The 26676-nt window shown below is 37.4% G+C and overlaps 1 protein-coding gene and 1 long non-coding RNA gene across 2 annotated transcripts in view; one reads left to right on the plus strand and one right to left on the minus strand.

Annotated features, from left to right (window-relative positions):
• Positions 1-1917: 1917 nt before the first annotated feature.
• On the plus strand, positions 1918-25381 carry INTU (inturned planar cell polarity protein). The gene is made up of 16 exons (XM_030450779.1): positions 1918-2550; positions 2639-3236; positions 7099-7184; positions 9343-9546; positions 13934-14052; positions 15318-15407; positions 15819-15896; positions 16959-17148; positions 18199-18252; positions 19617-19679; positions 20705-20926; positions 21486-21905; positions 22410-22507; positions 22977-23166; positions 23807-23961; positions 24650-25381. The coding sequence occupies exons 1-16, from the start codon at positions 2458-2460 to the stop codon at positions 24759-24761; spliced, it is 2772 nt and encodes a 923-aa protein (XP_030306639.1). The 5' UTR covers positions 1918-2457; the 3' UTR covers positions 24762-25381.
• LOC115598341 overlaps positions 2985-26676 on the minus strand; it is a 31457-nt gene continuing 7765 nt past the window's right edge. The window contains exons 3-4 of the long non-coding RNA XR_003987582.1: positions 16569-16654; positions 2985-3122 (exon numbers count right to left, since the gene is read on the minus strand). This is a non-coding gene — a long non-coding RNA (uncharacterized LOC115598341). The remainder of the gene's footprint in view (positions 3123-16568; positions 16655-26676) is intronic.

Raw genomic sequence — 26676 nt, forward strand, 5'->3', positions numbered from 1 at the left:
ATGGCGCCCGGCCGGGCCGCCAATGAGAAGGGCAGGATGGGGTCACGTGCCCGCCCGGCGCGGCTCGGTGCGGGTGTCATGGCGTCGGGGGGGGATGGAGCCGGTGGGCGCGGAGCCGCTGAGGAAGGGACGGAGCCGTCCCTGAGGGGAGAAGGCGCTCAGCGTGCGGGCACCGGCGAAGGTAGCGGCGACGGCAGCAGCAGCAGCGACGAGAGCGGCTCAAGCGCCACCTCGCTGTCCGCAAGCTCCGAGTAAGCGCGGGGCGGGATGGGGTGAGCCCGGCGGGGGTGTGTGTGGGCCCGTGGGCCTCTCGCCCACTCCCCGGCCGCAGTCGGACGGGAAGCCCCCGATCCCCTTCTCCGGCCCGCGCTGTTGAGCTGCCCCAGCGTCGAGGAAAGGGGCTTTTTGTCCACTCCTGAACCGCTCTCGGGGCCGTCACGCCCCGCGGGAGCTTTGCTGAGCAGCGCTTGGTGGTGCCGAGCACTCAGCGCTCCTTGGGCTTGCCCGATGCCGGGAAGGGTTTTGGCAGGCGCCTTCCTTGAGTTCGTGTTCTTCTGGGAGTGCCCAGCTGGAGCAGGCTGTGCCTTATCACCAGGAGCATCCCTGCTCGGAGTGGTGCTGTGCCTCCTGGCACTGCTCGGCGAGGCTGCGTTTCTCTGGCAGAACCCCCGAAGGAAGGTGGGGAGCAGCAGCGGGCAGCCCTTGGCTTGGTTCCTGTATCCCAGCTGGACACGGCCTGGGAAAGGGAAAAAGAGGCTTGGCTCACGCACTAGGAATTGCATTTAGCAGTCTTCCGATTTTAGTGACTTTTAGACTCTTTTTTTAGTGGTAGGTGAGGAGACAGCTCTGTAATACCAATACACACTTTAATACCATGTGTGCAGTCACTGGGGTTTAAACTTATTATTTTTTTAGTTGGAATAAAAATTTACTTTCTATCCTTGCCGTACATTAAAGCATCTCTGCTGGATCATTCAAACTGTACTTCAGAGTCTAATTAATGGCATTTTATGTGGCATGTTAGTTCCGTTATTTAGTACAGTGAAAAGAAAAAGAAGATTTAAGTGGGAAAGGATTGAATTGTGTTTAAATGTATTTGATTTTGTAGTTGTCCCATACCTCTGTCTTGGTGAGAGACAAAACCAAGAGATGGATGTAACCTGCTGTGTTTTGTTCCTTTGTTAATAAGACAGGCCTTGACTGTAGCACATTTCTGCCTGAATCCCTGGGTTTTCTGGTTTGTTTCTGTGTAATGTTCTCTGTTTAACTAAACTTTGAAGCTGTATCATTTATCTGTACGTTGAAGTTAACATTTTATTTGAATTATATAGTACTAATTTTAAACAAAATTTGTATCCTTTATTAAGTAAAATTAACTAGTTCTAGTATAACGTGTATTACTATGTTAACTTGAAACAATTAATTACAATAATTATGTAAGTCTTCTTCCTATTTTTTCCTTACTTGTTTTTTACCAGTGCAGACTCAGCTTGATAAAGGGATAGCTGTTTGTCATCTAGTCAGGAAGCATGAACTTCTCTTGTCTGTTCTTGAAAACCTTCCATACAGAACATCCCAGCTGTTCATTGCATCAGTTGATGGGTTTTTTGTTGTTTTTTTTTTATTATTTATGTGTATGTGATCAAAAAGCTCTTTTCATTTATGCTTAAACACTTAGGTAAATTCAGCCACTAATTACTTCTACTCTGGCCCTTACTGATCCTCATCCCTCTGTAGTACCATTTTGAGGTTTATCTTGGGCTGGGGGAATGGACCTTTAGCCTGTTGCCTCTTAGCTGCCATTTGTTTTCTTTGTTTTTTTTTTGTCAGCCAAAGAAGTATAATTTCCTTCAGTCTCTTTCCCTTTAAAACATGTTTATAAACTACTTACTATTTGTCTCTGTGCTCTGGGTTTGTTCCAGTTATTACATCTTTCTTAAAATGTGCTATCCAAAACTGGACGTGGGTGACACATGGCAATTGCCAAATTAGGACAAAAAATGTTTTGTGCTGTGCAGATGTTTCTCCTGTTCATGCATCCTGTAGCTGCCTTGGCTCTCCTCTGCAGCACCATTTTGCTGGTGACTTAAGTGATGCACTCCAGCTGACACAACTTTTTCTAGTGCTGCCTCTTGACGTTTTTGTTGTTTTTTGCATGTGAGCTTGAGGTTTTCGGGTATACTGAGGTAATTCTAAACGTTTAGTCTTTCCAAAGTGCTTGCAGTACAATCCTTATAAATGCCCAAGGGAGGGAGGGAGGGAACAAATAGGGTGGCATTTTTTCTCTTGAGAGAAAGCACCATCAGGCTATTGAATGTAACTACTAATTGAATTTTTTATGTGAAAGAACTGGTTTGAAGGTGGGTTCTTTTTGCTTTCAGTAAAGGCAACGTTGCTTTTTGCAATGTCTGTTTTCCTGTAAGGCATTTAAAGAAACTACTTTAGGGTCTGAGAGGGATGCCATTCCTTGCCATTTCAATCCCAAGGACATCTCTTACCCTCATGGCAAACTTAGAGCAGCTGAACTTTCAATATTCAAGAGGCAGCATGGTTTTTTCCTGTTTTTTTCCCCATTTTTTTCCTCCCTCTCCCTACTCAGGTAACCACAAAGCCAGCATAGCAGTCTTCCTTACCAAAGCTCTCTAACCATTCCTCTTTCTTCCCCAGTGACCTTGAGCCAGAATGGTTGGATGGTGTGCAGAAAAATGGGGAATTATTTTATTTAGAAGTGAGTGAAAGTGAAGAAGAAACTTTGCTTCAGAACAGCTGCCCAGAAGTACCAGCAGTGAATCATGTCAGGTTTCATGAAAATGAAGCTGAAGTTATTCAAGAGGGATCACGAAAAGCAAGAAAGTATGAACTGAAGAAACTGACCAAAATATTAAAAAAGAAGAATCTTTTACCAAAGCATTCTGGTAAGAAAGGCAGTGGAAGCTGTGGTCCTACTTCCATATTAAAACACCAATCTGCTCAGAAAATGGGTGTGACTGTGCAGCAGAAATACAAAGATGTGTATGTTCATGTAAATCCCAGAAAAGTGTGCAGTGCTGGAGAGAAGCAGTACAGGCTGCTGGAGGCCTTAGTAGGGATTGTCCATCAGTCTTCATGGAGCAGCAGGAGAGCTGAAAAACAAGGCAGAAAGGATAAAGTCTCCAGAGGAGTCAGTGAAGAGAAGCTTGTAGTGCATGGTTTGGTGCCATGCAGTTCAGCAGTGAAAACAGGGCAAATCTTGATTGGTAAGTAAGCAAATTGAATAATTAACTTCTGGACTCTTCTTTTAAAATTATGATTTTTTTTTTTTTAATGCTTCCCAGAGCCAGTGAGGACAACAGCTATGGGGATTTGTTTTATCTTAAACAGAACATTTAAATTGATCTAAAGAGTCTAGCAGTTTAGTGTGTCCTAGCCTATCATCAACCAGTGTTGCCATGGTTTTGCACATTGGAAAGAAATACTTTTAAGCATACTGTAGTTATTCAGCTCTTAACTGGGAAAATGAGCTGCATTTTGTGCCAACAGCATAACATCTATAATTTTAATATAAAAATAAATTTCAAATTATATATCTGTGGAAAACATTGGGTACTCTGCAATTTTTATGTGGTGTCTAGAAATAGGTATGTTTTGCATAAATCAGATGCTCGGGTTTCAGTGCAGTGTGCATAAAGAACATAGAATAAAGACATTTTGTGATGGTCAAAAAACTCTGGTTTACTGTTTCTGCATTGCACATCAGAGGATGGGTTAGCTCTGGTAAAGACCCAAAGCCTGACTTAAAAACAGCTGTAGTTCAACAGAAAGCCTTCTCAGAGCTCACAGGATCTGAAGTGGGACAGAAAGGTCAAGAAAAATACAGAAGAACTTTGCTTTTTATTGTTGTTAAAAGTAAGTTTTAGGAATCTTGCCATGAATAAAGAATTTTCTGTGGTCAGTCTAGAATTGATGCATTTGCACAAAAGTCAGAAGCTTCTTGAGCCATCAGAGATGAGGAGTACCTGACTAGTACAGTATGATGCCTGCTGGAAGGTTCTAGCTTTCCATCTTTGTATGTGCATAGGTATAACTTTGTTCTTTTTTTGCTTTTTCATGTCAGTTTCTTAACTGACCATTTTTTGTAGTAAAGGGGAGGAAATGCTAAGTCTATTTTCCTTTTAAAATAATCCTGTGTCTTCTGGGTGCAACATGTGTTCTGGGCACTCAGGGAACTGTTCCTGAATTTAATTTGTTGCCAGTTAACATAAAACCTTAGATCCCTGTTTCAGGTGCTGACAAGATGAAAACAAGACCCTAAAGAATTAAGTGCCTTTTTCTCTGCCTTCTCCAAGGTCAGCTTTGATCAAAGACCTCTCTCTCCTCCCCCTGTTCCTAGTCTCAGCTACCCTTGTTTTCACTGCATGTTAGCAGTGTGTGTCCCACCCCTGTGGTGAATAATGGGTGACACAGAATGTTGCAGTTGTGCTTGGGATGTTTCCCTTCTGCCCCTCATTACTTATTTCTTGTCTTCTGCTGCAGTGGGACTCCTCCACAGCCACAGCCCTTCAGGAGTGGGTCCCCTCTGTGGGCCACAACCCTTTCCATAGCAAATGCTGCTCCTTCTTAAATATGTCTGGGCAGAGGGGGCACGTTTGGTGCTCACAGGAGCTTCAGAAGTGGCTACAAGCAGCAGGAGGCAGCTCCTCACTTCCTGTCACACCAGTTACTCCTGTAGCACCCCACTACCAGACTCCTGCTGGTTAAGCCCAACTGAGCTGAGCCCAACTCTCCCATCTTATTTCAAATTTGAGCATTGGTTAAATTATTTTTCCCCAGACTTGGGTTTGTGATACATTAAATAATAACCAAATTACTGATTACTTTGTATTGGCATTACCAAAATATTTATAATTTGTCAGTGATAAACAAGGTTACCACTTAAATGGCTACCGTGATTGAATCCTAAGGGAGACTGAACTCTCTTGATTAAAACATCTGTTTATTATTTGTGCATTAGACTTAAATTTTTTTAAGATTACATATGGAAGTCATAAGTCTTGTTGCTGTAGTTTATTAACCAAGTAGAATGCAGACGTTGACCATATGAAAGTAAATCCAACAGTTTTGCAAGCTAAAAAAACTGCAGCTTTGTAACTCTGTAAAAAGATGTCATTCTATCCATGTGTTGTTTATCAGTTCATTTTTTTTTATATGTCTAGCAGTTCAGCATCCATCTTAAGTTTTGAGAACAAGAAAGCCCTCACTGGTTTTTAAAGTCTTGCTGTCGCTTTCATTTTGGTTAAGATGAAATACATTTGCTTTTATCTCATGTTTTTTAAGTGTCTTTTGTATTTTTGGAAAAAAAAAATTCTTTCCTGAGTTTATTATTAACAATATGCAAAATATGCTCTGCAATATAAAACTTGGTTTCATTTTTGAGTGTGTCTTCAAAGATTAAAAGCTCCAGTAAATATTCAGCTTTAGATCAAGGCAAATAAGGGTTGTGATAGAAAAGATCATTCTATCTCCTTCCCGCCCTTTAAATTGAAATCTCTCCAGTTTACACCAGGAGACAATTCTTATAAATACTAATGATCATCTTTACTACAGTTCAAATGGAAAAGTAATTTCAATGACATTGAAAATACAGGAAAAAAATTTTCCCAAAGGGAATATACTATTGTTACCTTCTTTGAAATTATCTTCTGTTCTCATTGCTGTCCCCACCAAATACCTGAACAGTTTGCATGAATTCTCATCTCCTGATCAACAGGCACAATTATCAAAAATAATGTGAAAACCACCCAGAGACAGGGATTAATCTCGGGTAATAGTAAAGATGGGCTAGAATAATCCAGTTTTGAACAAGTATGCTAAAGATGCAGGCTGCTGTTGAAAGCTTCAGTTAAGAAGTCCAAATCCCAACCCCATTTACTGACAAATGGTTTTCCATGGGTTTCAGTAATTCTGATGTTACTCTGATGTGGGAGGGCTACTTGTTTTTTCCAAATAATATGTAAGTGGTGACTTAGCTAGTTTTAATAGTAAAAGTGCAGATACTGCTGTTGGAGTTCTGAATCCTTGGTAAACAAAGGCCAACACTGCTAGGAAGCTAAATGTATCTGTTAGATCTCTAGCATAGCCTAGTAGCTGAAAACAGTAATCCATCTACTTGCAGTCATCTTCTGACAGTCAAAGTAAATTCTGGTTTTTAACAATTTTTGCAGACCATGCAAAGGCTCCTTTCAGAATAATGTCATTGAAAGGACCAAAATACTGTGAGACTGGAGAGATTTTCAGGAGGAATCCCCATACATGGTATGCTTGTTGGAGATGCTCTCCAAAGCTGAGATGCTGGGCATGCAAGATAGCAGCTTGTGTAAGCTCTGCTATGGTCTCACTGTGGAGTTTGGGATGTTATTAATGTTCTTTTAATCTCCTCTTGAAGCATAACAGCGTTGGTTGGGGGAAAAGCAGCCTGCTAAAATATAAAGCAAGTAATTGATCTGGCTTTCTTCAGTAGAATGTGTTCCATACTTTGCCTTTTTTGGAAAGGAATATGTGAACATTTGTAAGTACTTCCACCAAGTCATTACCAAGAACAGAGGAAACTAAATATCAGGATTTTGTGGGGGGGAAAAAAAAAAGTGTCTTCAGTCTTCTCCCATGTGAACAAGATGATTCTGATTTTAATACCACCAAAAATGTTCATTTCCCATCACAGTATGGAAATGGGATTCATTTACCAATCAGCATCCCCTGGCTTAATGCAAAGATCCACTTTTAGAAATGGTGCTTTTAGGCTTATCACTAGGGAGTGGATATTAAACAGGAGCATTAGTCCTGTACTGTACATTGGCAAAGTTGTAGACAGTTCAGAAATGAATGTTTTAGTAACACTGGCAGTCCCAAGGATTTCTAAACTTTGTTTTTAAAAAAGCAGGAATAATTTCATCAGCTGTGTACTAACTGGATGATTGAGAACAATATAAGCTGTTCTTAGCTACTGTGGATGTGAGAAGTTGTTATCATCTATGTCATTATTTTAAAAATGAAACATTGTTTGGCTCAGTACTGTTGTAACACCATTTAACATTCTCATGCTTTTGTCTGTTTTATTTCCAGGAGATGCTCTAGTTGCTGTAAATGATGTTGATGTGAATTCTGAAAACATAGAGAGGGTTTTGTCTTGCATTCCAGGTCCTATGCAGGTAAAGTAGTTAACATTTATTCCAAATGTCCCCTGTAAAAATCAGTATTGTTTCTAGCCTTTTTTCCTCAAGAAACAGAACTGAAGGAATCTTTTTCTTAGAACATATATTTAATTTTTTAACATATTGGTTGACTTCTATGAAACTTAAGAGTGGAAATTTCAGAGTTAAATTGTGTGAAGTTTTGTGTCGTTAATGTGACCTGATAAACAACATCTCTTCCCACAAAGCCTCCTGAACATATCTTCTATATGAATAATAATTTTGGAGCTGTAATACGAAGGTAAACAACTAATAAAGACTTAGATAACTATCCTCAGAATAAGACCAGCAGAGTGTTAATTACCTAGGATGTTAGTAACATAAAGTATATTGAGTTATTCTGCTTCAGTCCCCCTCCTGGTGGACAAGAAGACAAGGTTAAAGGTAAGAAATGGAGCAGGTTAAAATTATAGTGCCTTGTACATATGTCTGTAACCTCTTGCTAGTTTTTCTTCAGTTAAAATATGAGATGATGGTAATAGAAATATTTTACTGTCCAGAGATGATAAGAAGTGGAAATTTTAGGTTTTGTTAAACATGCTTCTGTTTGCAACTTGTGTAGTGTAAGTGCCTGTAGAACTAGAGCTCCAACTGCACGAAGATTGAGTAGCAGTTCAGGAAGCTTTCCAGGATATCTGACAGTATGACACTTTCCTAAGCTACCAGAGTTGTGGTCAGGTATTGGCAGAGCTCCAAACCTTGTCTTGCCTGTCTTTGACCAAGTATGGAGTTGCTGTAACTGTTATTGAATACAGAATGATTAAAAAAGCAGAGATTATATAGTTTATTTAATGGTATCCTTGCTAAATTAGAGTATACGTATTACTTGTTCCTAAAATGCTGTGCACCCTTTTATACAGCAGTTACTTGTAATGCAGTGTTAACATTTACACTGCCAGTAAATCTGTCAAGTAGACAGAGATTACTTGAAATGTGTGTGCCTGTTTGTCATGTTGGCTTTCCAAAGCCTTTTATTAAAGTGCAATTATTTCGGTTTTACTGTGCAGTTTGAGTCAAGCCAGAAGAGTGATTGCTGAAAGAGACCAGAGGAGAAGTAAAATACAGAGTTCTGGGGTTTTTGCAGTGTAGAACACTGTCCTTAAGTGCTGAAGAAACAGAGGGTTGTTGTTTCTGAGATGCTGTCACACAAGCAAAATGGCTAATATATTCTCATCCATCATACACTGCAAAATATCAAAAGAGATGCAGTTTTAAGCCATTTTACCCTAGTTATATTATTTGCATAAATACACCATCCTAAGGGATGGTATTTTGTCAAAAGGTGCCAGGTTGTTGGGCCAGCGTTTCAAACATGCAGCAGCACCTTCAGATCCACTGTTTGCTACAGGGTGTGGATGTGGGGTCTCCACTCTGCCCTCCACACACTTTCTCTTAGAGCCAGCACACCAAATTCCCCTCATCTTGCCAGCATCTGGGCTTGCCTAGGGAATTACAGTGGTGCAAACCTGTTGCACATGAGCTGCATTCCACCCTCCTTCAATGCTGTACCTTTACTTAAAATTAAGTGTTTAATTTCTAAGTCACCTCCAGCAATTATTCCACAGGGCTATGTGGTTGTGTCTCTAAAAGAAGACAAACTGAGTTTTTTTGTATTGGTTTTAAAATAGGAGACTGAAAGCAGCAAGAATTACATCTGTGTATTATTTACACTCAGTAGCAGTACCTGTCAGTGCATTCAGAATAGGAAAGAACTGCTCATGAAAGAGCCTTGAGGATATATCCTTATGAAAGTGCTGACATTTTGAAAGTCAGATATTGTGTATGTTTCAAAGGCATGATAACAGGTTTTGTGTCCAGACAAAGCCAGAGCAGTAAGTATATTTTTCAATTCTCAAGCCCATAAGAATTAAGTATGAAAACACACCAAACCAGAGGTTTGCTCACATTGGTCACAGAACATGTAATAGTTGGCTTTGTCCTTGAGAATAGATTGTTATGCAATGCTGAACATATACTTGGCTTTCTTGAAACAGCAGGAATTTTGCACGCTTACTAAAGCTAAGAAAACTTAAAGGGCTTACACTGTCTCTATTTCATCTGATTTTAGGATGTAATTCTAAGTACTGCCTCACTTTCACAGTAATTGTCTTAATAGGTTAAACTTACATTTGAAACATCAGTAATTGAGCCTGAAGGAACTTCTCAGCAAAGATGTAAACAGGCACAGTCAAGTATGAACCATCTAGTTCAGCTCTTGTGGGGAGAAGACAGTACAGACTTTCAGCAGGCTATGCAAGAGGTGCCACATGTGGTTATGTTCCTCTCCATGAAGCTGGACTCTGAAACATCTAAGGATGAGGTATGTGGCTAACTATATAAAACAGAAGATGAAAGGTAACAACCAACAACAGCAAGTGCTATGCCTTTCAATGTGAACAAGATAACTAAATAAATAGTTTTAAGTAGTCTGCAAATTGTCTATTTTGACAGAAGTAAGGCCTGACATTTCAGGGCAATAAGTTAGTATCACTGCTAAAAAACTAACTGGACTTGAAATCACTTCAGCACTGCTGAATGTCCTTATGTAAAGAGCAGGCTATAGGTGTTAGCAGACAAAACAGAGATAAGTTCAGAAGCTTCTTATTGTTTTTCAGATGCTCCCTATGATGTTTTCAATACGCCTCTCAAACTATGAAACCCTGTGAAATCTACTTAGTCAAAAAAATCCTCCCCAGCAGGAGCTGTTGGCAGCCCACATCTATAATCTGTCTGGCTCCTCTTGTTTTAAAATGCTAATGTGTGTTTTATTAGAGGACTTTCCAGTGTCTGCTGTTTGCAATCAACTATAGATTCTTGCTTGGGCAACATTTTTGAGCTACCAAAGTACTACTTCTTTGTCTTGAAAAGCTTCCTTTCACATTTCTTTCCCTTTTGTCTTCCTCAGAAAAATTTTGCCAGTCTATGTACATCTCCACTGTAAGTTTGTGCAGAAGTTGTCCATGGTGTAGCTATAGCTACAGATACTTCAGTTAGAATACAGGGAAGACAGAGAGCAGTGTAGAGGGATGTGTTTGGCCTCTTGCCTGATTCAAAAACGACAAATGGATAAAGTCAACTTTTTATTAACAGACATTTGAAAAAATAATCTTCTCCCCTTCTGTAAATTTTCCTTGGGCTTAGAATAGTGCCTCAGTGCTCTGTATTATCTGTTATGTGGAGACATCAAATGAGGCACAAGGTTTTCCAAGTCCCCAGTAACTGGGGTGATGAGATGGTGACGGAGAGGGGAGCAGAAAGACCACATTTTGCTTTCTTTTCCCTGGATAATCCTTCCATCCATTCAGTGCTCCATTCATTCCCTGAGATTTCTTTATTTTCTTTAGACTACTTTTCAGCAGATAGAAATCTATATGGTTCTGCTGGTGATGTGTAATAGAGAAAGTATTACAACTACACATGAGGGGACATCAATTTTATTTTATAGAGACAGGATTGGGGAGGAGAATGCTAGAAGATTACTTGATACCATAATATCATGTTAGAAATGTTGTGAAGTTTGCAGAGTCAAGTGCTGAAAACGAGGAAATGACAGATTTATGACTATCTGGACAACTTGAATTCAACCCTTTCGTATATAAGCAGCATGACATTGTCTTAAAGTATATTTTTTCTGAAAGATGCCCATTTTGTGCAGAGGACAAGCTGGACAGACAGGTGTGTATAATTAAGGCCTATTAGGCAACCATGAATCTAGTACTTCATAATTCTGAAGTACTTGACTTTGCAATATAAACCATGCCTTTTAGACATCATATTCTTAAGGTAATGTATGCTTTATTGTGTCTTGCAGCAAGACACTAACATTACTAAGCTTTAGTTTGCAATTCCTTCCAGTGCAGTTTAAGAAACTGCCATTTTTGCATGGGATGTACCTTCAGCAAACAACAGTTTGTACAAGTGCCTCTTAGAATTATTTTTAATTTTTTTAGTGGCATTGCAACTAAGGCATGTTTGTTCTGTTCCCACCCAGAGATTGCTTTCATTAAAACATACAATACTCTAGTATTTTTCTGCTCTGATATAATACAAGTTAGGAGCTCATTAAATGGTGAATTAAATAAGCTTAAGATGCTTTATGAAAGCTCACATATATTGCAAGTAGTTATTTTTCAGCAGTCCTAAGTTTGTAGCCCAAAACTCTGTTGTGTGGCTAGAGCAGATAAGGAGAATGCCTGTAGACTCAAAGACCAGTGTTTTCTTGGTCACCTAAACTTTATGAAATACTTTACAAATTCTTTCTCCTCTGTTGGTAGCTGAATAGATATGCAAATGCCTAATTGCAATTCCTGTACTCAGAGTAAATGGAGTACTGCTTTCTTGCCCCATTATTTCTTTAAGCTCGCCAAAAACCAGGATTAATCCTGAATGTTGATCAGAGGTGAAAGAGGGATTGTAATGCACTTGTTCTCCCTTCATACCAGGGAAGAATTGTTTCCTGAGGAGTTCTGGCAGTTGTGCAGCCCCAAATAATCTCTAATGTTGAGAGATGTTTTGCTGCTGTAATCAAGCTCTTTCTAACATTTCCTAACAAGATGTCAGCTTCTTCAAGACACAGGTCTTTAATTTCATTTGGTGATCAGTGAATCACATTTATCCTGTAGATATACTGCCTAGGTTTAGTGTACAGAAGTATTTCAAATAAGCTCTGCTATTGTTACACACCTCTGTCAATAAATGTGCAATGGTCTTTACTAAGCTTCTTTACCAAAATGCAAAGCTATGCAGATCCCATCCATGTAAACAATGGCAACTACAACTGGTAGCTAATTCTCCTACATGTGGGCTTTTGGCACCCAAAAATAGAATTAATGAGCTCTAACACTTGTAAGCTCCATCTCCTCCACTAGAAAGGAAAGCAGTATTAGAGATGATTTAGACATGTGCATGCATGGGGAGTGTCCCATAGGATAATGGTTTCAGAGACTAAGGTTGTTCTTGTATTTTTTATGTTTTAGTCAAGGTGTTTTAGTCAACATACACTATTTTTACCAGCATATGCTGCAACATCTTCATGTGTCTGAACTAATTTTGGCAATACCATGTTTTAAAAGGAGCAGTGTTCATATTCCTCCTATATGATGCTCTTCCTGGAAGTATGTGTTAAGCATACTGAGACAGCTTGGTTCATACAGACATGTATTTCCTGTAGCATTTCTCTCTTGTTTTATAGCTCCTTAATTAATCTTTAAGAATTCATAGTTGACTTTTCATGTATTGTTTCTTTTAACCATTTCTTAGGTTCTCAAGACTGCACTAATTTATTTTTTTTAAATATTATTTAGGCTGTTTGATAAATCAGTAAGTTAAAAAAGGGAAGCTGTTGGATAAGCCCTTAGTTTAGGTATACTATCCTGGTTTAGGTTTTTTGGGATGAGGAAGAGTTTGCACTTAAGAAATGAGCTCCTTCCATTTATTAATTCCATTGGTCTATGAACTTTCACCCTGCTCTGAGGACAGCTGATCCTGTGTGGCACTGTATGCTGACCTTTGCTAACTCATTAATATATGTGTAAGTTGGAGCTGTGGGCTTTTGTTACAGCTGTCTTTTCTTTTCCTTGGAAAGTGTACAGATAATTCCCAGATTAATTTTGTGCAAAGGCCCTGGTTCATAGTGAGGAGAAAGAAAGAAAAGGCTCTTTCTAGCTCTCTGTAGTGCTGTAGTTAGAAAATGGCAGGGCTTTTTTTCAAGCTGAGGGGTTGATTTGAAAAAGAAAAAAATCCTTGTCACAAATGGGTATTTGAAAATAGAGCTAATTAAATTGGGTAAGAATGAAGAGTTTGCCAGGTCCTTCTGTAATGAAACTTTACATTCTTTTAAGCTTGATGAAGGAAAATTTTCCAATGGGTATTGGCACTGGCTGGGTATGGTTAGAGACATAAACAGGAAAGTTAACCATGTCTGCTCTTCTGTTTGTGTAGAAAGATAATTTAGTGTGCTCCTTGCTTTGGGTGTGCTTAATATAACATGCATTATTTCTGGCCCATCATGACCTGGGAGAAAACAATAAACGTGAGGAATCTCAAATTACTGTGGGATTATTAGTTTTGTTGTGGTTGCTGAAATAGGTTTTTTAATGCTTCCATGAAACATTTATTTTCAAGCACTGGTTTGAAAAAGAAAAGTAATTGTCACAAAGATTTGTACTTCAGTTTTGAGATGACTTCTCTGAGAGTGTGCTGACACAGATGGCCAGAGGTTTGGTGATAAAATGATTTATGGTGTGGATATATCAGTTATATACTGTGAACATGTGAACAATGTTTGGTTGTTTAAGTCACACTTTAATTATTGAAAGAACCATAGAAATATAAGCTGTGTCTTGGAATCAGGTTTGGTAACAGTATACTTTAAGCTGTAAAATGCAGGGGCCATGCTTTGTATTGTTTTATGTTTCTTCATATAATAATGATTCTAAATAAGTCCTGCTTTTCTATAAAGTTAAAACTGTCAGAAACATTCATATGCATTTTGGAACTTGACAGTGGGCCCATGCAGACTCATGTTTTGATATTATGTGATAAAAACCTTTTGTGTTAAAAAAAAAAACCAGCAAATCAGTGCCAGGAAAAAAAATTTGATATCTTGTTTTCTGTGATGTTGTTTGGTTTGTTTTGGTTTGTTTTGGTTTGAGGGCTTTTTGTTGTTTGTTTTGCTTTGCTCAACTAACATCTAACTTTCTTCACAGCAAGAAATTCTTTATCAGTACCCCATATCAGAAGCATCCCAAAAACTGAGAAGTGTCAGAGGAATATTTCTCACACTATCTGACATACTGGAAAGTGTTACTGGTACCCAGATTATCAGGTAAAAGTAGTGAAATGTAATGTGTTACTTTTTATTTTATGTGTATGTACAGAAAAACACACCTGTGTCATAGCAGAGAAAACAAAATAGACTACCACTGTTAGGTAGTAATGTTTCAGCTAGAACAGCATGCCTGAAGTTGGATTGCTCAGACTGGATATACAGTGAATTTATTTTTCGTGGATGGCAATGACTAGGGTTTTTAGTTCAGTAAAACTGTTCTTAGATCCCTTCTTAGACCTCTTAAAAAACATCTTTATATAAACTGAAATTTTGTGGCACTGTACTATGGCAGCCTGGAAATTCTGCAGCAGCTTCAAATTTTTAAAAATGTTTAAAAAGATAAAATACAATTCATTTAAATTCATGACTGCCTATTCCTTTAAATTCATTTTATTTCACATTCAGCTTGTAACACCTGAAAGACTTTTGTATCCACAGACCAGGATTCTAGTAAGAATCATAAAAATGATTACTTACTATTTGGAGTAGTGTAGGGGTGGTACAGATATGTGGAGATGTAAAAGCACTTCTGTGTCTCTAGTGACTTTTTCATCTCTTCCTAAAAACAGATAATTCCCAGCTCTCTGGAGGTTTTTTTTTGTCAGAAGAGTAAAGAGTAAATGACTATTATTATGTGTGCACATGTACTGTGGATCTTTTGGAATGGGGCTATAGTTGACTGCATTATGTAACTTGCTTTATTTGGAAAGCATTTTGGTTACGTGAGGGATAAATATTTTCTGGTGACCTGCAGAAATACTGAAGGATTTCTTAACTAATGAAACGAAATTACAATATTCAATACCATGAATTTTACATTAGAAGTGAATCAGTGAAGCAAGTTAATCATTGAGACATATCCTAAAAATTAAATTCTGGAATTGTTCAAGTTTAAACTAAAGTTACCCTTTTTTTTGCTGTGTGGCAGTGTTATCTTGTTATTTAAAATTTGTAACATGGGATTTGCTATAAATTTAGTGTTCAAGTTATGTACACACCTTGTTTTTAGCAGCAACCAGGACGTTATCTAGTGCATAATGTATGGCTGATTGCCATTGTACTTGAAAACATTAATATGGATGAGATATGTTTGGTCTAGAAATCAGAGTTCTGTAGTAATTAACATAATTGCCTAGCCCAGTTGCATGCATGTGGCTATGCATGCACACAAGGCTTTGCATATAAAACCTATACAAATCATACAGATGGTGGTCCTACCTAACTTCACAGTGTTACAAGTACTTCTGATTTCATTTTTCTAGTTCCTCCCTTTTCTTATGTGAAAAACTGGTTCAAGTTGTTTACTGGAAAGAAAATGACAAGTTGCTTGTAATTGGCCTTCCTGAAGAAAAGTGAGTTTTAAATAAAATGCTTTATTTGCCTTTTAGATTGTTTCCTATTATATGTCCTCAAATTGTGCTCTGCCTACCAAGAAAGCAAGAAAGGCTTACAATGTACTTTTTGAAAAACTATTACTCGTTTTTATTCCTGTGATTCCACTTTTTGATTGTCTTTGTTCACACCTTTTATGCATCCATTATTAGTTTCTTTTCTATTTCAATAATGTCTCATTTTATGTCAGTCAAGTGTGTAGGCTAGAAAACAGTAATTCTCAGTGTTAAGCAAAGTCAAGTCCTGATTAGAGACTACTGAATGTGTTTGCAGTATATGACTAGTTAAGAATTGAGCTCTTCAGAAATGCCTATCCTTACTCATAGCAAAGATTTTATAAACACAGGTGTGTGTTTGAATTTATTTTTTAGTGTGCCACTTTCTCAGCTGAAGAACATGATTGAAGATGTTGTCAGGACCTTGACATTTATGTACAGCTCTTTGGAGAGGTGAGTTTTCTCAGAGGCATTTTCAATCACTAATTTTTTCATTTATGCTCACTGAAGAACACAGTAGCATTAATTTTAATGTTTACATGAGGTTTCTTTGGATGTTCCTGTATGCACTTGAGGAATAAATCAGGATTCTGTTTTTCTTGCCTTTTTGTTTCAATCTTAGCACTAGTAATGCTTTTATATCAGCCTTTGTTACTTGAGAAAGTTTTGTCCTTGATTAGTTTAAATCATTCACATAATCTAAGTCACTGTGGCTGTCAGTGGCACAGCTGAAGCACTGTCTGTAAAATGTACAGACAGTACAAATCAGTCTTAGATTTTTGATCAACACTCCACACTTCCCAGCTTTATTTGGCAGAGTAACTGTCTGTCTCTGCATTTGGAAATCACCCAGGAAATTTTCACTCTGACTGTAACTGAAATAAAATGGCCAAGGAAGGCTGTTCATATGCTTACATTCAATTCAGAATTAAAGTGTGTATGCCTTGCCTAATACCTGTATTCATTTTTCTGTGTTGAACAGCACAGAAGTTTCTAGAAAGAACAATTTTGCATAATGTCAGACCTTACCTTTTCCTTAAAACATTTCTTATGTCACTTCATGACAAGGAGAATGTTTACTTGTAATGCCTGCAACTATTTAAATGTATCTCAGACAAAACTTACCTTTGAATGTGGGGAGTGAAGCACAGAAGTACAGGAGGCCATTTGGAACAGCAGGATGCTTTTTGAATCTTTTGAAGACAAGAGATCTGTAACACACCAAAAATAGTTGAATAAATTACTAAAATAAAGAAAAATGTTGATTGTCATTTCCAAAAGGATGAAGGTGTCACTTTAAGGCATCTATTATACAATACCAATATATTTTTTTTCTTTGTTTATAGGTGCTGTGTGTGTATTATCCTAGTGGATAATGAACTTTAAAATGAATTTTAAAAACAAAAATCCAAATGTAATATTATTCCATGAAGTGACTTCTATAGCACAGAAGGTTTTATAAACACATTTCAAGTCCCTCATTGTTGTTCTAACCCAGAGTTCATGTTTGTTTAGTGCCTTTTGCCAGGTGGAAAATGTTTCTCGCCTGGATCACTTTTTCAACCTGTTCTTCCAGCGTGCCCTCCAGCCCTCCAGACTGAAGCCCAGCTCCAGCCCAGGTGTTCAGCACCATCACACCTGCAGTGCAATATTTTTAGACAATCTCCCAGGCTTGCGCTGGCTGACGCTGCCCCAGGAGATCAAGGTAACACCACTTCCAGAGCTCTCTACAAAAACTTGTGCACAAGAGGCCAGAAAAAGGGATGCAGGTATCTTCTGCTGTGACTGTGTAATTACTGTGTAATTTATGGAAGTGCTTTGCCCATCCCAGACCACTCATTTTCCTACAGGATCCTTATTTTAAAAGACACAATTATTCCCACAGCAAAGATTGCTGTTGTTAGTGCAGTTTGGTGGCTAGGAATTCATCTTTTTTTTACAATAAATATACACACTCCTAACAATTAGCATCTATACAATAGGGAAAGCCTTCCTTGGTTTGTAGATTTATGTTTATTTTGACCATTTAAGTATTTTTCAAGGTAGAAAACATTCCAGAAGTCCATGCATAAGAGGTATAAATGGCTGTGACAGAATCACAATAAAGACCTATACATGACACAAAGCTTTCCTAGATTTTTATTTCCTTCCAAATAGGAGGTGGTTTCTTTCTGATAAAATTGCATGTTTTAAAGGGATCTAGAAAACAATATTATATTTATGATAAGGATATCCAAAATTGTCTTGGATCATCCACATTTTCTTGAAAATTTTTATTGTTGCAAAGATGGGAATTCTGGTCAAGTTTTGGTGACAATGTTAACATTCTAGGAGGAATATAAAACTGAAAATGTCAGCTCTCTGTTGGACAGAAAACCATTTAAATGTTAACTGGAGAAAAGCTGAGAGACTGGCTGGTTGTCAACTGCCAACAACCTTGCTGGCATTTCTGTGTTTCAATTAGAGACAGCCTGTTAATAGAGCCCAAGACGTTTGTAGTGATGGGGTTTAGATGCTTTTCATTAGGTAGCACATTTATGTCAGGAGCTGCAGTGGCTGGTACCATGTTCTTTGAGGGCTTCTTGATACTTGGTTTTACAACTGAAAAGTAGTTAAAATTAAATTAAAAGTTAAATTTTAATCCATTGTGTTTGTACTTGTAAATCCTCATGTTTTGCTTATTAGCAAAATAAGCTATTACTGTATGTTAAAGTGTTGGAAATCTCTATTAAGATGGACTGTTTATATATTTTAGATGGAAATAGACACAGCACTGAGTGATCTGGAAGCAGCTGATTTTGCAGAGCTGGTAAACACTTGTTTGGTTGCTTGCTTTACACAGTATCTCTTTACTTTGGTGTCATACTCAGTAGTTTAATAAAAGCACTAATTCCAAACCCATTTACTTATTTTAATCAAGTGGGAGTCAAAGGAAAGGGATGTTGTATTATTCTTGGTTTAAGATAGCTCTATTTTACCCATTCTGTTTATTCCTATTTCTTTGTCCACAGTTAACATTCTAACCCTATTGTAATTCTATAGTATTAGTAATGAAAACACATGAATAACTGTACTTTTAAGTCCATGGGATATGTACAAGGACATTCTCATTTCAACATAGATAATTGTTGTTACGTTTCTTTTTTTTTATATTGATAATTGCATTTTTCCCAAGCAATTGTGAAAAAATCTGAGAACTTCTATGGAGCACTGAGAACTTAATTTTGCAGTTTACAGAAAGCAATTACAAGTTATGTGTATTTTAATATTGTTAAATGAAAAGATAGAAAGTGATACTTCAGTAAATTCTTCTCTGCATTGTATAGTACAGGGAGCTGTAAACATAGGAATTTCAATTTTACTTTCTAATGAAAAAGCTTTCTTAACCTGTTCCACAACATCTGTTTATCTGGTTTTAAATTATATTCTTTATAGGTGCTAATTGAGCAAAACCATAATTTGTTTGATCACTCATTTAGCAGAACAATTTGGGACATACATTAATTTTTATTACAAAAGACACTTCAAGAGTCTGAAAATCTAAAATACAAATCCTTCTTGCAAAAAACCTATACTAAATAAACTATCCTGAGTAGCCTGGATGGTTACTTACAGCCAGTAATGTTTACAAGTTGTAGTTTATTGCACAGAAATTGATTGCATCTTCTTATCTTAAAATTTATTTAAAATATATCCATGCAAGGATAGTATTGCTAGCATGAGAGCACTGGGCTTCAGATCAAAAGATGAGTTAATGGGTATATTTTAGGTATAATGTCAAATACTAGGAAAAAATTCTTTGGCATGGAAGTGTTACGATGGTGTCAGTAGCCTCTGGTGTCTATAGTTATGCTTCAACTATTTTGCTGTTAAGAACTCTGAGAATTAGCATATTCTAACAAAAATAGTTTATGGACAGATAATTAAATACGAAATTGTTATTTTGAGCTGAAAGTTGTTAGAGAAAACTGTAGTGACACAAAAATGAATAATGGATGCTAAAAAGTTTGGTGTTTCACATAACTGTTCAGTATTAACTGCCATGCTGATAATAAGTGGACAAAAATTAAAGTATTTAAGGTATTTATTAGTCGACTAGAAATGTTTGACTTGCATTTGGTAAATAAAACAAAAAATGTGAATTAAAAATTATACCATGCTTTTTTCCTACAGTCTGAAGATTATTATGACATGAGAAGATTATATATGATTATGGGCTCTTGTCTCTTCTACAAGGTAATATTAGTGATTAAGACCTGAAGATTAGGAAAATACATCTGGAAATCTTCCCCTGTCATGGAGTAACTGTTTCCAGAACCTCAGAAACATGAAAAACAGTATGAGTGTTTTTAGAGTGTATTTCTAGTAACAGATGTAAAATTCAAACACCATAACAGGAAAAGTTTGTGTCAGGATGTGGTATGTACTATATAGTCCTTAAGCATGAAATACTTGTCTGAAACTCTCTCATGGTAATCTTGCTGCATAAGATGCAAGGACTGGAGAGACAGAGTAATAGGAGTCAGATCTGGTGAGAGACTGTCTATTCTAATAGGAATTTTTTGTTGATTGGCAGTTTTTACTGAATAGTTCAGTTGATCTGTCTTTAATCTGTCTTCAAATCACAGCCCTGAAAAACTGGTTTGACTCTTTGGCATCATTTATAAATTTATTTATCCTTATTTAATGTCCACAGTGTATTCAGAGGTATAAGGAGGAAAGTGACAGCCTTTGCTTTGCAGAAACTTAGATTTTAAGAATTTTATCATGCATTGATCTTTATGTTTGGTAGTGTTAGGAGATTATATACAGCACAGTGGAACTTCTGCTATGACAGCACTTTAAATCTAATGCCCCTAGTGCTAGAAACAATGTTGTACCAATGGTCTTTAGAAGCGTCACCAGTTCCAGTGAAAGCTCAGTATTTGGGGGGAGAGAATTAAAAGAGAATTACAGCACCTTAACTCTGTAGGTGTTGTGCAAGCTGTTAAAGCCATGCATTTCCCAGATAGCCTTTGACAACTTGCATATATACTGATGCTTTATTTGTATGTCAGCATTTTGGTTCTTCAAATGTGGTGCAAAACTTCTGTGTTATTTATTTGTTGTACAACTGTATCCCAAACCCACAGTCTCTGGCCAGAACACTTAACCATTTCAGTTCCTGTGGATTCATATGCTATATGGAACTTACTCTGAAGCAATATGTGGTAGTGGGATGTTTTTTACTAATGATGCTTCCTTTCCTGTGTTAAATTAAGGGCTACTTGATTGGCAGCCACTTGGCAAAGGAGGATCTGCTGGATGTGGGTTTATACTGCAGACACCACTGCCTCTTGCCTCTGGCAGCAGAGCAGAAGGTGGGGCAGCTGGTGATCTGGCGTGAGGTGTTCCCACAGCATCATATCCAGACAGGTCAAGGCTCAAGTTTCACAGGATACAGGGAACCTGAAGCAAGATACTTTTTACTCATAGTTGGCTTGGTAAGTTAACATTTGCAGTATGCAAATCCTGTGGTTTGTTGTTGTGTGTATTTTTCAGTAAGGCCAAGACTTTCCATTAATTTTATGTAATAATTGTACAAAATATGGGTATTACAGCTGGTTCATGGAATAGAATTTCTCAGAGATTAGCATTTTTTATACATCTGTGAAGCTTGCAAGTTTAACTATGGTATTATTATGCATTTTAACTTTGGTCGAAAATATGTTTATTTTTATGATCTTGTATTTTCAGAAAACTCATTTCAGAAATGTGTTTGTTTTTTTAAAATGTGGACTGTTTTGAAAATAAACAGCTAGTGACTTTGTACATGATAGATTTAGACTTGCAAGATCAACATAATAACATAAGTGAAATATCTCCTTGGATATGATTTGACAAGAAAAAATAAGTAACTCCTCTGGAGATGAGGAAGGGAGCATTGAATACAGTGTTGTATTTTGCCCAAATATCAAATGAGGTATAAACATGATCCTGAATGTAATCCAGCACATGCTGTATATTAACCTGAGAGCTTGTGTTGTTGCTTTGTGTTTCCAGAAACACTTCATGCTGTGTGTCCTGCTGGAGGCAGGAGGCTGTGCATCAAAAGCTGTTGGGAATCCAGGACCAGACTGTATCTATGTAGATCAGGTCAAAGCTACCATCCTACAACTGGAAGGAATAGATGCCAGCATAGAGGAAAGGCTGGATTCTCCTTCCATTCCACCTCTCTCTTGTGCTGACTGGTTCCTTCCTGCAACACGTGACAAACTGGAGGGCTTGACCACCTCACCCACCCCAAATAAGCTACAAAATGCTTCCAAACCAGTAACCACCCCAGCAAGCAGAAGGACCCTGTTTGGTGACTCCTTACTGACACGGAAGCCAAGCCCCACGAGAAGCAGTGGAGGAGCTGAGCAGGGGAATGAAGGTCCTGCAGAAGAGGAAAGCAGTAATCCACAGGCTGTAGCGGATCAGGTCTGAGAACAAAGAGATATGGTTCTGGTGGGCTTGGGGAGGGGGAAGTTCTTTAAAGATCTCACTCAAGTAACTTTTTTTTTTTTTCTTTTTAAAGCCTACAGTAAAAGAATAAATCTAAAACCTCCTGAGTTCAGTAGAAAAGAGTTATGCTGCTGTAGGAAGCTTTGGGTCAGCCTCAGAGATACCACTTTTTTTTTTTTTTACTTTCTAATTACTTGTAAATATTTGGTTTATCCACATCAGCAGAAATAATTGGAGATGATCACCAAAATGTGGTAAACTTATGTTGTAAACAAAAGTTATTAGAACAAATCACTGTATGACTGTGCAACTGCTTCTAACCCATTTTAGTCTAATATCAGCTACAAGACAGATTTCCAGAACTTGGTCCAACTGTTTGAACCTTTTAAAAAAATGTTGCATTTGGGATTTGTTGGTTTGAATCTATTCTTTTGTTAGCTGCATTTTCTCTGTTAGTTAATCTATCTGCTTGTTTTTCAGGCCACTAAAAAAAAACATACCCTACCAAATCCATTTCATTTAGGAAACCTCAAAAAGAACCTTTCAGAGAAAGATACAGAACTGCTGAATGCTCTCAAGTAAGAAATTATTTTTGAGTATTTCATTTTTAAGGCCATATTTGAATCATTTTTTTTAATATGCCCAGATCACAGAAGCTCCTGCATTATTTTATTGTAACCCAAACTTTGCTAAGTGAGAATTCTCAAGAGTGGAGCTCTTAAAGAGCTTCATTAGACATTTTCTCAAGAATATGTCAGTAGAATGTGTGCACATGTCCCACATACACACAGTCTTGAAAGTTTAAATAAAAGAGTTTCTGGACCACACATATTTGTGCCTCCCTGGTGTCACTGAGTACAAAACCTGAAATTGAGTGTTAGCAGTCCAGTTAGAAGGATTTCCTCTGTGTAGGAGGCACCTTTTGATGTCTCTATCCATTTTTGTACCCTGGGAAAATAATTCTCTCTTCAGAAACAGAAGTGTATGGTTTTTAACTTCAGTGCCTTTCAAAATTATTTGAATATGAAATTTTCCTATTTCTTCAAGGTTGACATCTGGTCCTGAGAACACCCTCTTCCACTACCTATCTTTGGAAACAATGCAAGGAATTTTTATTACTCCAACTCACAAAGAAGTAGCACGGCTCGGTGGCTCCATCCACCCTCAGTTAATTGAGAATTTCTATCGTTGCTGTCTTTCAATTCGTTCAGTTTTTCAGCAGTCCATGAGGAAACAAGTATGGAAACTTTGTTTCTCTTTTTCTATTTACATTTTCCACTGAGTATTTTGAGATTGTTTTCTCTCCATTATTTAAATAGTTCACTACCAGGGGTTATCTGTGTGGTACAACTTCGTACACAAAAATATCTTCATTTTCAATGCATCTTATGCACTTAAACTGAGTAAGAGGAAGAAAACCCTCTGAGCAAAGTGCTTCAACTGTTTGTTTACAAAAAGAAATTCCTGCTTGGCCATATTTCTTCAATGGACTTTTATTATCACAGCTCTTAATTAGGGAGGCATGCAGAGAAAGACAGGTGAGAGTATTAGCTTTTGTAATGCACTTTTTAAAAGAAGCTGCATTATCTCAGGTGCCTTATTAAAGAAACAGAGAATAGATCAACTAGAAGGAAAGGAAAAGGAAAAAAAATAGGGAGCACGTGTCTACCTCCAAGTTGTGTAACAGTGGAAAAAAATGGTGATGCCAAAGTGATAAATCTGTGGAGAAAAGAGTCACATAAGGAAGTTACATCTTCTGCCTTTTTGACAACAGTATCATTTATCAGAGATTCCTGGAAAAAACACATAGTTACAATTGCTAGTGTTTATGTAAAAATATTTCATTCTATTCTAACATTTATCCAATTGTTTTACAGGAAAAGAAAAAAGCAGGCAGTGGGATTTCAGAATTCAGTGATGCAGCTGAAGACTTAGATCTGGTAACAGAACATGGAGTTTTATTTGAGTACTCTCCTGATCACTGGACTGATCAGAAGAAATCTCCACCAACAATGAGTTACTGGGTTGTGGGGTGAGTTTAAAGAAAAAGGATTCAGTGTTACAAAGTAATGTGAAAAATTGTTGTGGTTCGGTTGGTGTGAGGTTTTTTACTAAGAAGATCAAATCAACCTGTGAGTCTCTTTGAGGTACTTTGGGAAGGGAGTTTCTTTAAAGTTCTGCTGCTGTCATTGTAAATGGATTGTGATTTGTGTTGTTATTTAAACTTAAAACTAAGTGGGGTTTTTTTTAATGATGCATATTGTTAGTGTTAGATAGCTCAGCCTTATTTGCATGACAGAACAGCATACTGCCCTGGGCATTAACTATTAAAAATGACAGCATTTTGAAATAATTAAAATGAGGTGTAATGACATATGTCTTCAGAGCAGTTTTTACCATGTCAGTTAAATCTCAGAGTACCATCCAAATATATTGCAATAGATAAGAAAAAGCTAACAACTAGGCTAATGTTTTTCTCCTCTCCTTTTCTCCTCTCCTTTTCTCCTCTCCTTTTCTCCTCTCCTTTTCTCCTCTCCTTTTCTCCTCTCCTTTTCTCCTCTCCTTTTCTCCTCTCCTTTTCTCCTCTCCTTTTCTCCTCTCCTTTTCTCCTCTCCTTTTCTCCTCTCCTTTCTCCTCTCCTTTTCTCCTCTCCTTTTCTCCTCTCCTTTTCTCCTCTCCTTTTCTCCTCTCCTTTTCTCCTCTCCTTTTCTTTTTTCCAGGAGACTCATTCTACATCCAAAACCTCAGGAGTGTTATGTGTGTTTTCATGACTCAGTCACAGAAGCTGCTGTTGAACTGGCCTTTAAACTCTCCTTCGGCTTAGTGACATAGATGATTTTCCTGAGCACTCAGCAATCCTGCCTGGTGTTCTCATCTCTTCCGAGTACTTCAGTATAAACAGAAATTAACTCAGCTGTGGTGCCCTCCCATGGCCTATCTTTGAAATGCGTTAAAAAAAAAAATCTACCGTGCTATGACACAGGTAAAACTTCAGTGATTATTTTAATGTTCTCATCAATTGAATACTTAAATCCAGAGAACCCAAGGCCTTACTTTCATATACTGTCAGGTTATTTATGCTGTCCCTAGCTTTATTAGAAGAAAACATCACATAATTTCTACCTTCACTCTATGCAGTGCCTAACATGTAATATAAAACTCTAGGCTGATATCCTTGAGGTGCTCTCTGAGTATCTGGCAATTGGTAACAGAGGGTAAAAACATTTTTTCCAATTATTTCAAATTTTGCATCCCTAAGGGCAGGAAAAATGCTAAGTGTGAAACATTGTGTGAATCAAAACAAGAAATCCCATAGCCACACACAACTAAGGGCTTATCATTTTTGCCAGTGTGGTCTCTGGCACACTCAAGGACTATAGTGTGGTTGGTGTTTTATTTGACTTCATGAGTTTTAACTATAAATAATACTTTTATTTGTTTAAAAAACAATTTTGAAGGCATAAAAAGATGGGGGACAGGGAGGTGATTGTTTTAAGACCTCTGCATGGACTTGGCTAATTTTATACTATATTCATAATAAAAAGTATATATTTGCCAAAGGCAAAGTGTTTTTCTCTTTTGTTTATTCAAATAATATTTGTTTAGCTGGATCTTCCACAATTCACATCTGCATAATACAGAAAATGTTAGTTTGTATCAGTTGAAGGCAAGATGTTTAGAAAACCAGAATTCTTCTACAAAATTGATTTTTCCTATAAATTGTTAAAATGTTTGTACTCTATGGACAAGCTGCTCCTTAAGGTTGTGTTTTGGTTTTTTTAATGGAGTTTAGTTTACAATCTTTTTACCCCCAGCCTGGTCATCTGCAGAGCATTTCAGCATGTTCCATGTGCATTTTTTTCCCCTGCTGTTTCTGCTTGCTTTTTGTGAGTGCTTTTCATAAAATGCATGACTAAAGTTCCATTTTAAACAGTGGGATCAAAAAGCTTAAGTATTCAGGAAAGTAAATTCTGTTCCACAGGCTCTCATGACCAGTCTTTAGATCTTGTTTTCACTAGTAAATTACACTGTTTAGAGTAGTTCTAAAGTAGTCAATCAAATGCTTGTAACTGCCCACTCTCACAGAGTGATTCAGAGCTTGTCTTGGATTACTTAACAATTGCTTTAATTCCAAGCAGTAAAAGGCCTGAATTTTAAGCATATGATGGCAGGTTTTGTTTTTCAGCCCTCTCTGGAATTTATGATTCCTAGAAAGATGAGAGACAGGATTTCAGTTTGAGACATGCAAAACTGAGTTACATCAATAGTGCTTTAGATTTCTTCCCCTTCTGTAAGCCAAGAGATGTTAGGTATATTCTGTTTGAAAATTAAAAATACATAATAGTGTGGATGACTTCTGAGCATAATTTTTAGAAGTCTAAAATATGTGTTGGTTGAATATTAGATTTCGTTATAGTTGGAAAAAGGAGCATAGAAAAGCAAGCAGTATTTGCTGCTCTGCTTTTAGCTGGTTTTACAGCTTTTACAGAACCTGTGTGTGTGTGGACATAAGTGTGTATCTGTATGGAAAAGGATCTCTCTCCCAAACCTTGTAAAAACAAAATCTTGTACAAATGCCTTTGAAGTGACATTGGGCATTTAAGGGAGGGAGTACAGGTGAGGTGGTGAGGATAGGATGCTGCTGGTAACATTCCTGCAGGAGGTTTTTGGTATATTTGGTAGTAGCAAAGTCATGCACATTGGTATTTGTGGACAGTATAAAATACCCTTAGTGTTTTCCTTTCAC

Source organism: Calypte anna, chromosome 4B, assembly GCF_003957555.1.
Source record: "Calypte anna isolate BGI_N300 chromosome 4B, bCalAnn1_v1.p, whole genome shotgun sequence".
Taxonomy (NCBI): domain Eukaryota; kingdom Metazoa; phylum Chordata; class Aves; order Apodiformes; family Trochilidae; genus Calypte; species Calypte anna.

Bases quoted from the DNA above. Each gene is read 5' to 3' on its own strand.
- INTU (XM_030450779.1), top strand. From the start codon at position 2,458: ATGCCATTCCTTGCCATTTCAATCCCAAGGACATCTCTTACCCTCATG. The intron at 3,237-7,098 runs GTAAGTAAGCAA...TTTTATTTCCAG, and splicing joins AACAGGGCAAATCTTGATTG to GAGATGCTCTAGTTGCTGTA. The intron at 14,053-15,317 runs GTAAAAGTAGTG...TCATTTTTCTAG, and splicing joins ACTGGTACCCAGATTATCAG to TTCCTCCCTTTTCTTATGTG.